This window comes from Vombatus ursinus, unplaced genomic scaffold (genome assembly GCF_900497805.2).
Source record: "Vombatus ursinus unplaced genomic scaffold, bare-nosed wombat genome assembly UNPS02007311.1, whole genome shotgun sequence".
NCBI classification, from domain to species: Eukaryota; Metazoa; Chordata; class Mammalia; order Diprotodontia; family Vombatidae; genus Vombatus; species Vombatus ursinus.
Genome location: NW_020947089.1, coordinates 1 through 14,918, shown reverse-complemented (window position 1 = coordinate 14,918; position 14,918 = coordinate 1). Strand labels below are relative to the sequence as shown.

At 43.5% G+C, this 14,918-nt stretch overlaps 1 protein-coding gene across 1 annotated transcript; it reads left to right on the top strand.

Annotated features, from left to right (window-relative positions):
• Window positions 1–350: 350 nt before the first annotated feature.
• LOC114033703 (protein-tyrosine kinase 2-beta-like) lies at window positions 351–14,733 on the top strand (the record flags this gene model as incomplete). The annotated part of the gene is made up of 9 exons (XM_027849345.1): window positions 351–416; window positions 2,793–2,918; window positions 5,319–5,465; window positions 7,337–7,372; window positions 8,339–8,363; window positions 9,826–9,872; window positions 11,666–11,803; window positions 12,649–12,729; window positions 13,622–14,733. Coding segments are annotated over 9 exons (882 nt in total), but the record flags the coding sequence as incomplete, so codon positions are not given.
• Window positions 14,734–14,918: the final 185 nt, after the last annotated feature.

The window sequence follows — 14,918 nt, the reverse complement described above, 5'->3', positions numbered from 1 at the left end:
CTGTGCCACCTAGCTGCCTACACTCTACTCTGCCTTATGGTTTTTTTTACATGTATCCTGTCTCCCTAAGCCTTTTGAGGGCAGGCACCATAGCTTTGAATTCGTTGTATCCCCACAGTATATTTCTCAGAATATACGTTCAGTGATTATTTTTTCGTAATGATGACGACCCCTACTGAGTTATTAATGTTGCCTTCATCTCTCCTAAACCCTTCCTGTCTAGCAGGTACCCTTTTCATCTAGAACCCAGGATTCCCAGCCTCTTAGTGTTCTCCCTTCCTATATGGTTCAGCTCTCCTCAAGGAGCAGGAAAAACAGCAGGGATTAACTCGTCTGTTTCTTCTTTCCAGCCCAGCCGGCCCAAGTACAAGCTGCCTCCACAAACCAACCTTCTGGCTCCCAAGCTGCAGTTCCAGGTAAATAGAGCATTATAGCATCTGCAGAGGATGTGCAAGAGAATTCAGGCTCATTCACCGCTGAATCATGCCTGAAATTCCAGCTTGGTGTTCTTAAAGAGCTGAAGTCCCTCATTAGGGTGATACAAGAAGAGATGTGTGCCTGATCTGTTTGGTTTTGCGTGGGAAACCCAAGGCAGAACTTGATTATGAGTCACCCAAGGCCCCAAGAAGGAACAGCTTGTAGTCACCATCTCCCTTCTCTCCCACCGAGTGGTGACTGGTCAGGACTGGTGGGGCCTCATGCCAGAAAGCTGGATCTTCATTCCTCTGCCCTCAGAGAACTCTCGCAATGTTTGCTTGCTTTAAGTAAATGCTGACCTCCGTTTGAGCTTTTTTCTTTTACAGCCGAGCATCTCCTATAGTAGGCATCTAGTAGCACATGAAGAAGAAGAGTTGGGTCATAGATTTGGAGATGGATGGGGACTTTGCAGCCATCTAGTATTGTTCCTTCATTCAGATAAAGAAATGGATACTGAGAGAACCTGTTTAAGGTCACACAAGTAATAAGTGATTACAAAATCATAGGTTTAAAGCTAGAAGGGACCACTGAGTCCAATCCTTCCTTTTACAGATGAGGAAACTGACGCTGGGAGAGGTTAATTGATTTACCCTTGGTCACAGGGCTAGTAAGTGTCTGAGGTAGGATTTGAACACATAGCTTCCTGATTCCAAGCCCAGCACTCATCACTGAGCCACCTGGCTGGCATTCAGATCCAGTGTTCTTTCTACTGCACCATCAGCAGCTTATAGTGTATATCACTTTAAACTTTACAAAGCACTTTTCTCTCAAAAGCCCTATGAGGTCAGCAGTGTAGACCTGTAACTGAAGAGATAGAGTGAAGGCTAATTACAAAATGGAGTTGGTTTGATGTGGGTGAGGTGACTGTGACCTTGTCCTAGGACACCAAAACTTATAAGACACTGACAACATCTGTATTCCAGCTGATAGAAACAACTGGAATTAGTACCAAATTAACCAAAATAATTAATTGCAATAAGAAGCCACTGGGTGGTGAGCTATTTTCCCAACTTTATCCCATATTAATCCCTCCTCTTATAGTGGCCTTTCCAGTTGCAAGAAAAAAAACCAAAATTTTAAATTTGAAAAAGTGTCAGTGGGGGGAAAAATAAATTGGTAGGTCTAACTTGCCCTTAGGAAGATAAAAGCTTGATTTAAGTTCATAAGTAGGTGGGACTTTATAGGTCATCTCGTCCAACCCCCTCCTTTAATAAATAGAGAAACTCATTGAGTCCCAAAGAGGTAAGTGTGCTATTTTACTTCCATTAAAATATAAGATTTTCAAAGACAGACACTGTTTCATTTCTTTGTCTTTGTAATAATGCCTTTCCAATACTGGCACAGTGCCTGGCACAAAGTAGTCCCTTAATAAATGCCCAGTGAATTGAGTCAAATTGCTCAAGGTCACACAGGCACAGGGAGTAGGCAACCTAGCTGGAATTGGACCCAAGATTCTTTGTCTCCCAATGTAGCCTTTTTCCCACCGCTCCCTGGTGCCTCCAATAAACTAATTCATAAACCAAAGTTCCATTTTATTAATTACAGTAGGAAATCATAGAATCACAAATTTTGAGTTGGAAGGGACCTGAGAACTCATCTAGTCCAGCACTCTAATTTTACAAATGGGGAAACAGAGGCCAAGAAAATTGAAATAACTTTGCTCAATCTCAAATAGGTGTCAATTAATAGGATTTGAAATTGGGTCACCCATTTCCAAAGCCCATACTCTTTCCATTATTCCAGGCCTTAAAAATAAACAAGATAACCAAGGCGAACATTTTGTTGAATTTAGAACAGTTAAAGTATTATTATTTTTTAAACTGGCTCCGTAGTGTTTGAAACCCTCAATCAAACTTTACTCTGTACCTGAACAGCCCTGGTTTACCAGGTTAAGGACTTCTATACCTGGGGGATGAAGGAAAGCTGCCTCTTAGGGGCTAAGAAAGCAGTCAGCGTCTCGTTGGATAGCATTAGGTTTCTCTGTTCTTTAACTAGGGAGAGGTAGAGATGATGTTGCTTTTCCAAGTCCATGAGGAAGTCGATGCTAAGGGTTGGAAATGGAACCTAGATACACTGACTTCTAGGCTAGGGAACTTTGACCTAGTCCCCGCTGCTTCTGAAGTGCTAGGTCAATGTAAAATGTTCTTTCTTGACTCCTAGGGACAAAGTCCTTCTCGAGAATTGTCCTGGTGTTTCCTTTTGGCTTGTGTTGGTTTTTGTGTGCGTGGCCTGCGTGCGTATGTGTTGCTGCTAACTCTCTGTTATGTACGCTTGCCTTGTTCCTGGGCCTCCTGCTGCCTTGCTTTCTCAAACAGGTACCAGAGGGTCTATGTGCCAGCTCGCCTACGCTCACCAGTCCCATAGAGTATCCGTCACCAGTTAATTCCTTGCATACCCCACCTCTCCACCGGCACAATGTCTTCAAACGCCACAGCATGAGGGTAAGAACCATCTGCATGCTGGGATTTGGCTTTTGATGCAGTTGTAACTTGCAGGAAGGAGTACGATGCCCTGTGACTTCCCACTGAAGCCCTAGGCCCTGGGGAGTGCCCAGGGCACTGAGTAGGCCTGAGGTTCTTATAGAAGGCACCTTCTAGACAGTGTGAGTACTGGAATCTAGGATATGAGCCAGCTTCTCTCAGGGACATGCTCTTTGATGTGGCCAGTTGGATGCCATCCTTCTACCATGTTGTATCTCAGTGACACAGAAGTGCCCAGGACTCTCTCTGCTGGGGCAATGGCATAGGTTCAGTGAGCAATAAACTCTGCTAAGTCAAGGAACCGGCTCCAGAGTAGCTGCTTTTCTTTGCCCTAAATGGCAAACCCTCTCCCCTCTTTCCATTGGTTACCTTCTGCTGAATTGCCCAAAGAAACCATTTCTTTGGTGTTGCTGCCTCCTGCTTGCAAGCAGTGCTATTTGTGGGGGGACTGGTGGCAATGCTGGTTTCTTAAGCAATGGTGTCGCTCAGTAGAGCCCGACAGTGGCAAAGTGACTCTCCTGTTACTTCACTTTAGAGGTATGTCATGTACAAGCTGCTTCTCTGAATACACTTGCTACAGTTCTGGCAGGTATCTTTCACAGATCCATGGAATGGTAGAGTTGGAAGGGTCCATGGAGATGATCTTGTCTAGCCCCCAAAGACATTAAAGGTAATTTTAAACACATAACAAATAACTACCAAAACTACACACCAGCCTCCTCATAAGTGGGACAAAGCAGTATCTGAGTTAGAATAAACAAATGCTAAAAGTAGCCCTAGTCTTACTAAGTGCTTGAAGATACGTTCTAGCAAAATTCCTGTGAAGAGAATTTGCTCTTGTGTTGACTTTTGTTCAAAAGGAATTGGGAGAGATTTGGGGTGGGGTAGGAGTAGGGTAAGCAAGGTGTGTGGAGGGAGGTGCTAAGTCCAAGTTTTACGTGCTGATCCAAAGAGTGTTAGCTGAGAACCAGCATCAGGGAAATCTAGTATGCCTCCTGGAAGCAATCATAGCAGGAATCAGGTTAGGATAACTTTTTAAAGGGATTGTGAAACCAGGAGTCCAGCCCACAACATCAAAGACAGGAGAGATGCCCATAGTAGGACTCAGGCTGAGAGCCGCTGTAATATGTAAGTTCCACCCAATTCACAGCTCGGCTAATTCGCATGCAATCTTAACCATTCTGTTCAAAATGTCAGTAGAGAACTCAATGGGAGAGGAAGGAAAAGCATGTAGTTCTGTTTGTCAGAAGAATCTCTTCCTGACTGGAAGAGAGAGAAACACAGGGTCTTACATCTTATATAGAGATGGAGAAAGTCAGAAGTGACCACTGTCTATACTTTTTGTTGAAGGAAATGGGAATTGAAGTGCTAGATGGAACATAAAATTGTCAGAAGCATCGAGAACCAGTTCTGGGTTTAAAAGAAAGTTTGGCAGGTGGGGAAGGGAGAGACTGGATTGATCATTACAATAGGAATTTCAGTGAACTACACATTTGACACCTCCCCCTGTAAGAAGCTGAGCTGTGAATAGGTACAAAGCACTGCGTATGAATGAAAATTAAATCAGGATTGGATTAAACTGAGCAATATTTAGGGTGCTTAACTTGAACTTCATTATTGGTTGTTTTCTGAAATCTTGATATCTTGCTCTATATTACATATCTAAGTTTATATATTTTTTAGGGTTTTAATTAAACAATGCTGCTATTTTAATGAAGAATTCTATTTTTATGGGGGAAAAAATATATTGTTGAGCAGATCGTGTGCTATTTCTACTTCTCAGTTACCTATGTCAAGTAAGAGCCTATCAGACCTACATAATCATTAATAGGGCCCATTAAGTCATCCAGTGGCAGCTACTGGAATTACAGGCATGATGTCTAAGTGGAAATTCCCTTGCATTTTTAACAGTAACAATAATAGCTGATATTTATATAATGCTTTAATCCATTAAGTTACAGCACCAGTTGGAAAACTCATTGTAAAGTAATAACCCAAATTTCCATAAGGTGACATATAACCATCTATCTTAGTTTGGGTTACACAGTGTTCTCTAATGCTACTCTTCAGTATTACAACCACACAAGCAGGTATGCGATTTCCAGAAATGCTAATAATAGGCCTATATCTGTAGCCCAACCTTTCATAACCCTAAAGCAAATAAACAAGACCAAAGTATTGCACGGGTAAAAGCAGAGGGCAGGTTGTCCTGGGGGCTCTACACGTTGTTGCTTTCCCTGCACCAAGGCCCTCTGCTGTGGCTGCGGCTTGTAGCTCTGTGGTGCTCACCCTGAGCTACCCTTCGTCAGGCCTGAGCACTGGTTCTCAGGATGCCTTTTTTTCTCCCTTTGGCCGTCTCAGGAAGAGGATTTTGTCCGCCCTAGCAGTCGAGAGGAGGCCCAGCAGCTATGGGAAGCTGAGAGAGCGAAGATGCGTCAGATCTTGGACAAGCAACAGAAGCAGATGGTGGAAGATTACCAATGGCTCAGGCAGGAGGAAAAGTCCCTGGTGAGTGGGAATTGAAATGGGAATCGGCCCCTGGGACTCCTGAGGAGCTTCTCTTATTAAAAAAAAAAAAATCACAGAATCAGAGTTGGAAGGAGTCTTGGAAATCATTTGGTCTGACTTCCTACTCGATAATAGGTACAAAGGGCTTCAGAGAGCCTGAGGGAGGGGAGAAATACGAAACTGAATCACGGACTCATAGTGTGACAAGGCTGAGAGAGACCTCAGTGACCTTCTAGTCTAATTCCTGTAATTATGTTTTATAAAAAAAAAAAAAAAGGTTTTACTGACACCTTTTGTTCTTGTATCACAGTCATTGATTGCCAGATATGCCCTCACCCCCTCCTCCAGCAAACTGTCTTTCTCATAAAGAAGAAAAAATCGCTTAAGCAAAACTGCCAACAAATTCAATGCCCAACAACTCTTGTTATGTTCCACACTCTTAGTCCCCCACTTTCCAATGAAGCGGGGAGGCATAGTTCCTCATCTCTTCCAGGGAGTCAACAACCTCATTTTACAGATGAGGAAACTGAGACCCAGAGATGTGAAGTGATTTGCCTAAGGTCACTCAGTTATTAACTGTCAGAGTGAAAACTAAAACTCAGACCTTTGGATTGCCAGTCCAAGGCTCTCTTTTCCTTTTCTCTCCTCCTTTTCTTCCTTTTCCTTTTCTCCTCCTCCTTTGCCTCCTCCTTTTCCTTTCCTCTCCTTTCCCTCCCTCTGCCTCTCCCTCTCCTCTTAATTATTTATAGTAGTAGCTAAATGACATAGTAAATAGAACTCTGGACTTGGCATTAGGAAGACTTGAGTCCAAATCTTGCCTTAGATACTTACTAGCTGTGTGGCCCTGAACAAGTCACTTTACCCCTCTTAGCTCCACTTTTCTAATTTGTAAAATGAGTACCATGCCAGCACTTACCTCACAGGGTTGTAGTGAGGATCTGGTGAGACAATATGTGAGAAATGCTTTGCAAACCTTAAAACTATATATAAATGTTAGCTATTTTTATTATTATGATTGGAATTTGAACTAGGTACTTCTTGACTCCCAAATCAACCATTATCCCTAATAATACCTCATTGCCTAATATCTAGTATCTCACTCTAAATCCTGAGCTGGCTACCTTGCTTGGTCAACCTGGGCTCATATTCCTGAGCATCCTCACACTAACCTCTGGTTACTTTCTCCCCTTCTGCTACTGCTGCCCCTGTACCTTGATATTGGGTTCTATCATTTCCTGACTCTTTCCCATTTTGATTCAACTGTCATACACCCAAGCCCAGAAGTTTGTGCTTTCTTGAATTTATTCATAAAGAAAAAGAAAGATATATAGAAATAATAATAACAGGATAGCATGGAGTAGAAAATGTATGTAAAATAAACCACTCCAGATAAAATGGTGCCCAACCTTGCTAAACTGTTCTCTATCTAAAGTCCCCAGGGCTTGGCTTAGAATTCTCCATGCCTAGAGATCCTCCTCCAGCATGCTATTCCTTTCTGACTCCCAAATGAGAAAGATATCTCTTGCTCCAGAATACTTCCCACCTAAATGGGATTGGCCCACTTAATTGCTCATCCGTTGGCTTCAATTCCAAAACTCACCCTTAACCAGTCAAGAGACCTCAGGTTTCTGCTGTTCTACTCAATATCCCCACTGTAATCCATAATTAGCCATGTCTTCTTCCTTCTAAGGGGAGGGCTAAGAAGACCTCGTAAAAGATATCATTGCAGTTGTGTCCATCACCTAAAAAATAATAAAAGATCAACTCAATCCAGCACCCACTTTGCCTCCCCATATTTCATAAAAGATTTCCCACTTTCACTCAAGTAAACTGAAGGTCTGAAATCTTTCCTTTGGTTCTCTCCTTTGTAGGACCCTATGGTGTACATGAATGATAAGTCTCCATTGGTAAGTGACAAGCCCGTGGCCCTTGCTACTAGACCCAAGACCAAGACCATGAATACTGAAAGTGTTACTATGACTACCCCAGGAGTTTAACCCAGCAGTTGTATCACCTCGAGCACAGGGGGATGACAACACTTCCCTTTCCACGTTTAACAACACTAGATCTATTCCTTTGGTAGAGCAAAAGATTCTTCTATTAATCCCAAATCTCCTTTCAAGGCCCATCTCATGGAAAACCTCCTCTAAGAATCTTCCTTGACTTTCCCCAATCAAAGTGTATGCATTTATTAAGCACTTATTAGGTACCAGGCCTTGTACTAGGCAGTTGGGTCACAAAGACAAAAGGAAAAACTACCCACCTTTAAGCAGCTTATAGTTGATTGAAGGACACAAGATATACATATAGAAATATAGAAAGAATGAATGCAGCAAAATTTGAATGTGTGCACCTACACACAGACTCTTGACTGAAAGTAATCTCTTCTTTTATCACATTTTTCAAAGCATGGCCAATCTTTGCCTTTCACATTTTGCCTTATATCACAGTTATTGTTGGTCATGTACTAGAGTGTGGACCCTGAGGGCGAGGACCATGTGTCATTTTTCATCTTCATATCCCCAGTGATGAATATAGTGGATTACACATAGTAGGACCTCAATAAATATTTGTTGAATTGAAAGCTAAGCATCCCTGAGACAGAACAATAAGGACTCAATGCTACCTATTCTATTCAACAAATATGTGTTAAGATCTTTAGGTTTTAAACTCCAGCAGGCCTAGGATGCCGTGAACGGCACACGAACACCCATGGTCAGGTAGCAATCACTCCTTGGCTCCCTAGGATTCTCCCTTGAGCTGTGGTCAGAACTGTCTCCACCTCCAGGAAAAGACAACAGGAGAGGGAAGTGGAAGGCATGTTTTTCTCAAAGCTGTATTGGTAACACTGATTTTCTTTTTCTTTCTTGTAGACCCCAGAGAAGGAGGCTGGATATAGTAAGTTTCTATTCAATCTTGTTATTCTTTTCTTAATGGGGCCTGCCATCTTGGTGCCTAGTGTCAGCGGGATCGCCTTACTAGTGACTAGCTTCAAAGATTGGTCAACCTCATTGGAATTTATAGGAACAGTTGCCTTGTTTTCATTCTTCTCATGCTCTGCTTCTGCTCTTACATAGGCCCACAGGGTATGGGAAAGAAGAATTTTTGATTTCATTATTTTTAAAGTATAATTTTAGAAAATTTGTCAGCATTCGAGGTACTTTTCAACTCGTCTTTGTCCATCATTTTCCACCCATCTTCCTTATGTCATCCTGTCCCCTTTCTCATGTGCCTGTATCTCCCTAAGTTTCCTCTTTTCTCTCATTGAGTCCTCTGTTACGGTGTTTGTTTCTCTCTTGTATTCTTTCCATTTATCTATGATTCTTTCCCCCTCTTCCTTCCTCCCTCCTTTCTCTTCTTCCCTCCTCCTCTTTTTTCGGTCTCTCTGACTCTGTCCTTTCCTCCTTCTTTCTCTCCTTCTCTCCATATATGTATAAACACACACACACACACACATATACACACATATAAATTTCAGCGTCTCACTCCCTTCTCCCCCCTTCCGTCTCTCTCTCTTTTTTTTGTTAAGCAATGGGGTTAAGTGACTTGCCCAGGGTCACACAGCTAGTAAGTATTATGTGTTTGAGGCCAGATTTGAACTCAGGTCCTCCTGAATCTGGGGCTGGTGCTCTGTCCACTGTGCCACCAACTGCCCCCACTCCCACCCCTGTCTCTCTCTTCACCCCCTTCTCTGTCTCTTTCTATCTCTCATTCTGTCACAGCCTCTCTCCTATCACACCCTCGTCTCTCACTACCAGGCTGGTGAGGGTTAAGGCATGATCCATATTCTTTTTGCCCCTGCTTGTGCTCTTACATAGGCCCACAGGGTGTGGGAGAGAAGGAAATGGGGAGAACCTGAGCTTCCTGGCCACAGAGTAGGAAAGAGAGCTACTCCCCCTCCCTTCTTTCTCTCATATCATCTGAACCTGGGTGAAAGATAAGAGGAAAACCAAGAGTAAATGGTACAGACTACTTAACTTCCACCAGAGCTTAGAGTACAGCTAGAAATCAGACTCTGAACATATTCGATCTTGGAAGAATCAAAGAAAGCATTTGGTCAAACCCCCACCTTTTCTAGATGTGGAAGCCCAGGGAGCATGTGAAAAAGAGGGCTGGGTTGGAGTCAGAAGACACATGCTTTCCCAAGCCAAGGCGTCTGATTGTTTTTTTTGCCGTTTTTCTCATTTGAGTCCCATGGGCGTCTTTGCTTACTTTCCTGGAATTTAATGGAAAAGGGTAGAGGGTGGGGGAGGGTCCCTGAATTAACTCAAATGAAAAAATTAATTTCCAGACCAAAAGGGAGGGTAGATCATGGACTTGGCCCCCACCCATTTCTCCTTTTCTCTTTCTGTGGTCACAGCTGAATTCACGGGGCCTCCTCAGAAGCCACCACGACTGGGAGCTCAGGTGGGTGAGGAGTTTAGCAACAATTGGTAAACTACCTTAGGACCAGGCCTAGGAGGGACTTAGAACTATTCACTTTTCTAGACACAAGGAGCTTTAGAGATGATCTAATCCAGACCCCACATCTTAAAGACAAGGAAACTCAGGCCTAGAGAGATCATAGTGACTAGTTCCAAAAATTGGCGAACTATTGAAATTTATAGGAACATCTGTCTCATTTTTAATGCATTATTTTTAAGTATAATTTTAGAAAATTTGTCAGCATTTGAAGTAATTTTGAACTCATCTTTGTCTAGTATTTTAACATATTTTATGGATTTAAAGGTGCAAAGCACCATTTAGTCCAACTCCTGTATTTTGCACATGAGGAAACTGAGGCCCATAGAGGTTGTGACTTGCTCAAAGTCATACAGGTACTAAGTGGCATGATTTGAACCTAGGTCTTTAGAACTTCAGCCCAGTGTTCTTTCTATTATACCACAACACCTTCTTTATCAGGGGAGATGATTGAGCCAGGCGCTTGTTACTGAGCCAAGATGATTGACCAGAGAGATGACAGTGAACCAGGGGTGGGGAACCTGCAGCCTGAAGGCCACATGTGGCCCTTTGACTGAATCCAAACTTCACAGAGCAAATCTTTTTATTAAGATGACCCAAATGGGGTCACAATGAATCAGATGACCAAAATGACTGAACAACAACCAAATAACAGGCTTTAAATCTGGAACAGCAACTTCATGCAGAATGAATTCTAGGCAGCTAGGTGGTACAGTGATAGAGAACTGGACTTGAGAGTAAGGAGGACCTGAGTTTGAATCTTAACTCAACACTTATTACCTGTGTACACTTGGGTGAGTGATTTAACCTCTTGGCCTCAGTTTCCTCATCTGCAAAATGGGGAATAATATCATCTTCCTTAAAGGGTTATTGCAATGATAGAATGAGATTTTACATATAATACTATTAATTTATAAATGTACAATATAATTAATATATAAATGTATTATAGATATATAAATATATTATAAACATATAGTTTATATATAGTGTAATTATATATTATGTGATTATAAATATATAATACAATTAATATATAAATATAATTTATATTTAAATATATTTAATTACAAATATAATAATATATAAATATATATTAAAAATCTATTTAGAGAGAGATAAAGTGCTTTGTTAACCTTAAAGCACTATAAATGTTAGTTTTTTTGTTGTTGTTGTTGTTATTATCCATAATAATGGCTATTAGCCTGAGCCTGACCTTTTGTCTAAAGAAAATGCTGTATCCCCTTGAGGGAGCCATACATAATGACCTATCCCCCTTTGGATTAGGGAGGAGGCCAGCTTTCTATGGGGATTATTAGGACAGTCAAATGGTAGAAAATAAGGACTACTGGGGTCACAGCACACAACTCAGCAACCCAGCAATGGAACGAGCCATCATCAGGCCAGTCCGAAGATCAAAGCCATAAGTTTACTAGGGAGCAGATCTAGGGGCTAGGCAAGACAGTATATTAGGAATATTAGGTCTAAGATATCCCAGAAGAGTAGCAGGAACAATACCGAGAGTGGAGCCTGGGGCTATAACTACTAACAGTTTATTTGCATCATGCAAACACAAGAACCAGAATGACCATAGGACAGCCCCATTTGGCTTATGGGCCTTCCTGCCTCTGCCTTCCCCTTCCTCCCTCCCATTCATGGAAGGTAATGCAGCTGTGGGTTCAGACACCATCTTCTCTCATAGGTATTTCTTTATTTCTTCTTGACTTCTCCCCCCTCAGTCAATTCTGCCAACAGCCAACCTGGACCGGACAGACGACATGGTGTACATCAACGTCATGGAGCTGGTTCGAGCTGTCCTGGATCTCAAAAATGAACTCAGTCAGCTGCCCCCAGAAGGCTATGTTGTCGTGGTGAAGGTGGGAAACCAAGAGGGGAAACTTGGGGCAAAGTTTAGGAGGACAAGAGCCGTGCTTTAATAAAAGCACCTATTACTACCTGTGGCCTATGCAAAGACATTGCCCTTTGCCATCAAGAAGCTTGTGCCCTAGGAGGGGTGATGGTATATACATGAAGATACATTAGAATGTGTTAAGTGAATGGGAGAGATAGAAACAAAGCTCTATGTGAGATTTCAGAAGGAAAGACTTAGGGAACATTTGCTGGGGGTACATTTTCCAGTGTTGTGACTGAAGAGATAATATCTCAGCCTACTCCAGTCTAATCCAACAAGCAGAGCCATAGGTAGGAATTCCAGTACCCAGGGCAAATTTAGTTGAGGAGGGCATAAGTATTGGGTGATCCCAAGCTCCTAGAAGGAAGACAGAGGAGAGTGAATGGCAGATGAATGTAAAACATTGTGAGTTTGGAGAAGATAGGCTGAGGGAGAAGGGTGGACCCTTGAGGGCAGTATCCCATGGTACAGGGACTGCTCCAAGGTATGGGGGCAGTAGATCAGAGGACCATTCTGGGAGTAAAGCATCCCCTCACCCCCACCCCAACTGTTGGAGCCCTCAGGTAAAGTACTGATCGCTCTGCCTTACTTTTGGCCCTGCTAATCAGCATTAATTCAATATCTACTATATGCCAGACTCCATGCTAGGGACTAGGGATAAAAAGACAAAACAACAGCTATTGTTTGCCCTCAAAGAATCAATATTCTACCAGGAGTATTTGTTTTTTCCCAAGATGAATCTTAGGGTAAGTCTTTGGACTCTGATTGATGGGATATTCTACTCTCACATGGGGAAATTTCTTTCCCTAGAATGTCGGCCTAACCCTGAGGAAGCTGATTGGCAGCGTGGATGACCTTCTGCCCACTCTACCTCTGTCTTCACGAACAGAGGTAAGTTTCCTAAGTCCTGTCTGGACTGCACGCTTTGCTGTTTAGTCTTCCCCTGTCATGGGATGTGTTTATTTCCAAAGAAAGAGCCACAAGGTCCATATTAGCTTCCTTCATTCCTCCCCTGGGCCCTGGGGCTGGCCTGTCTGAAGAGCAAGCTTGGGAGGGCAGTGGTGTGGAGACAGAAATGGAGTCTGAGGGTGTTGCGTGCTCTCCAGGGACAAACAACCTGGGAAAGCTTTTTCTAAAGGTCAAGCTTCCAGTTTTACAAGTTTTTTCCTCTTTCTGCTCCCCTCTTTCCTTATCTGTAAAATGAGGGAGTTGGACCCAACTATCTCTGAGGTCCCTTCCAGCCCTAGGTCTTATGACCCATTTGTTTATGGAAATTTGATGGCTGTTTGCCTGTTCGTCCAAGGCAGGAGTGTTAATTAACAGGCTGGTGACTGATAACTATGAGAAGTAGTGAATGTATTGAAGAGTCAGTGTGGCTTAATGGATAGAGCACTGTACTTGGGCTCAGCAAGACCTGTGTGACCCTGAGTTCTCTGAGCCTCAGTTTCCCCAGCTATAAAATGAGGGTCCTAACAGCTTGTGCTTCACAGAGTTGTGAGAACCGAAGAGGATAATGTATATAAGTTGCTTTGGAGTCAGAGGACTTGAGTTCAAATCTTGCCTCTGAAACTACCTGTGTGACTTTGGGCAGGTCATTAAGTTCCTGAGACATCAGTTTCCTCATATAGGGGGTGTAAAAGGGGGGGGGGTTGCCTAAGTGGTCTTGAGGTCTATGATTCCGTGATGATTATTGGACAAGTATGGAGAATTAGCAGGGTTTTGTCCTCCCAGCCTCCTGTCGCTCAGCTTTCCAGATCCTAGATTGTTCTTTCTAACCCTGCAGATTGAGGGGACACAGAAGCTGCTGAACAAAGACCTAGCGGAATTAATCAACAAGATGCGTCTGGCGCAGCAGAACGCTGTGACTTCACTGAGTGAAGAATGTAAGCGTCAGATGCTCACAGCCTCCCACACTCTGGCTGTGGATGCCAAGAACCTATTGGATGCTGTGGACCAGGCCAAAATGGTCGCCAATCTGGCCCGCCCCCCAGCCGAGTGAATGGCAGGCAGCGTCCACCGAGATGTACTGGTCCTGAATGGGGCGGCTCTCCCGCCTGTGTGCCCCAACTCCCAAATTTTGTGTCATGCATCCCCCTTCCCCTGCCTCTTGTCTTGCCTAATGATGTTTATTTTCTTAGGGGACTGGCCTGGGGGCCATTTGCACGATCTCTCCCCCTTTTCTGCCCCCTGTTCCATTAGCCCCCAGCCAGAAAAGGGCTGCCCACACCCCGCAGACTGTTAAGCCAAGAAGGCGTTTGTACATACAGGACACTGGATTGCAGAAGCTGGGATAGTAGCAATGGGAGCTTGAGGGTAGCTGCCTCCGTGCCCCTCCCCAGCCTATCCTCCCTAGCCCACCCCACTTCTTTTACATAGTGTGTTTATCAGTGGATCCCCAGTACCTGTGGAAACTGCCCTGGCTTCATGCATGGACACAGCAGCCAGTGATTGGAATTAAGCTGTTCATTCTTATATTTCTGTGATCAATTAGTGATTCCCTGGAGAACTCCAGGGTTAGCAGAGGTGCCAGTTGGAGTACAGAGGCAAGGGAGCCCTGTTCTAGGGACTGGCCTTGCGAGGATGCAGACTGAACTGATATTCTTGTATAGTGTATAGAGAGAGGGGTTTATTTAATGTATGTATTGGTCTGTCCTGACCACCATCTGTCCCAGCCAGGAATGTCCCTTGCTAAAAGGGACCCAGGACAAGCCAAGAAGAACCTGGGTGGGGAAAGGAGACTGTTAGAGTGAATAATACAAGCACTGGATCTGGAAGGTGAGAGAAAGAAGAGGCCAGAACAGGAATTCTGGCCATAATTTACCTTTCTTACCTCTCACTTTCCTTCTTTTCTTCCTCCCTCTTTTCATCTGTCTATCTCTTTCTGCCTTCTCCCTCTCTTCCTTATTTCCCTTTCATCCTCTTTTCCTCCTTTCTTCCTGCCTTTCTGTTTCCCTTCTTCCCTTCTGGCCTCCCTCCATACCTTCTTCCCTTCCTCCTTTCACATCTCCCTCCCCTCCTTCCATCCTTCCTTCCTCCCTCCATGCTTTCCTCCCTTTTCCCCTCCTTTCCTTTTCTCCCTC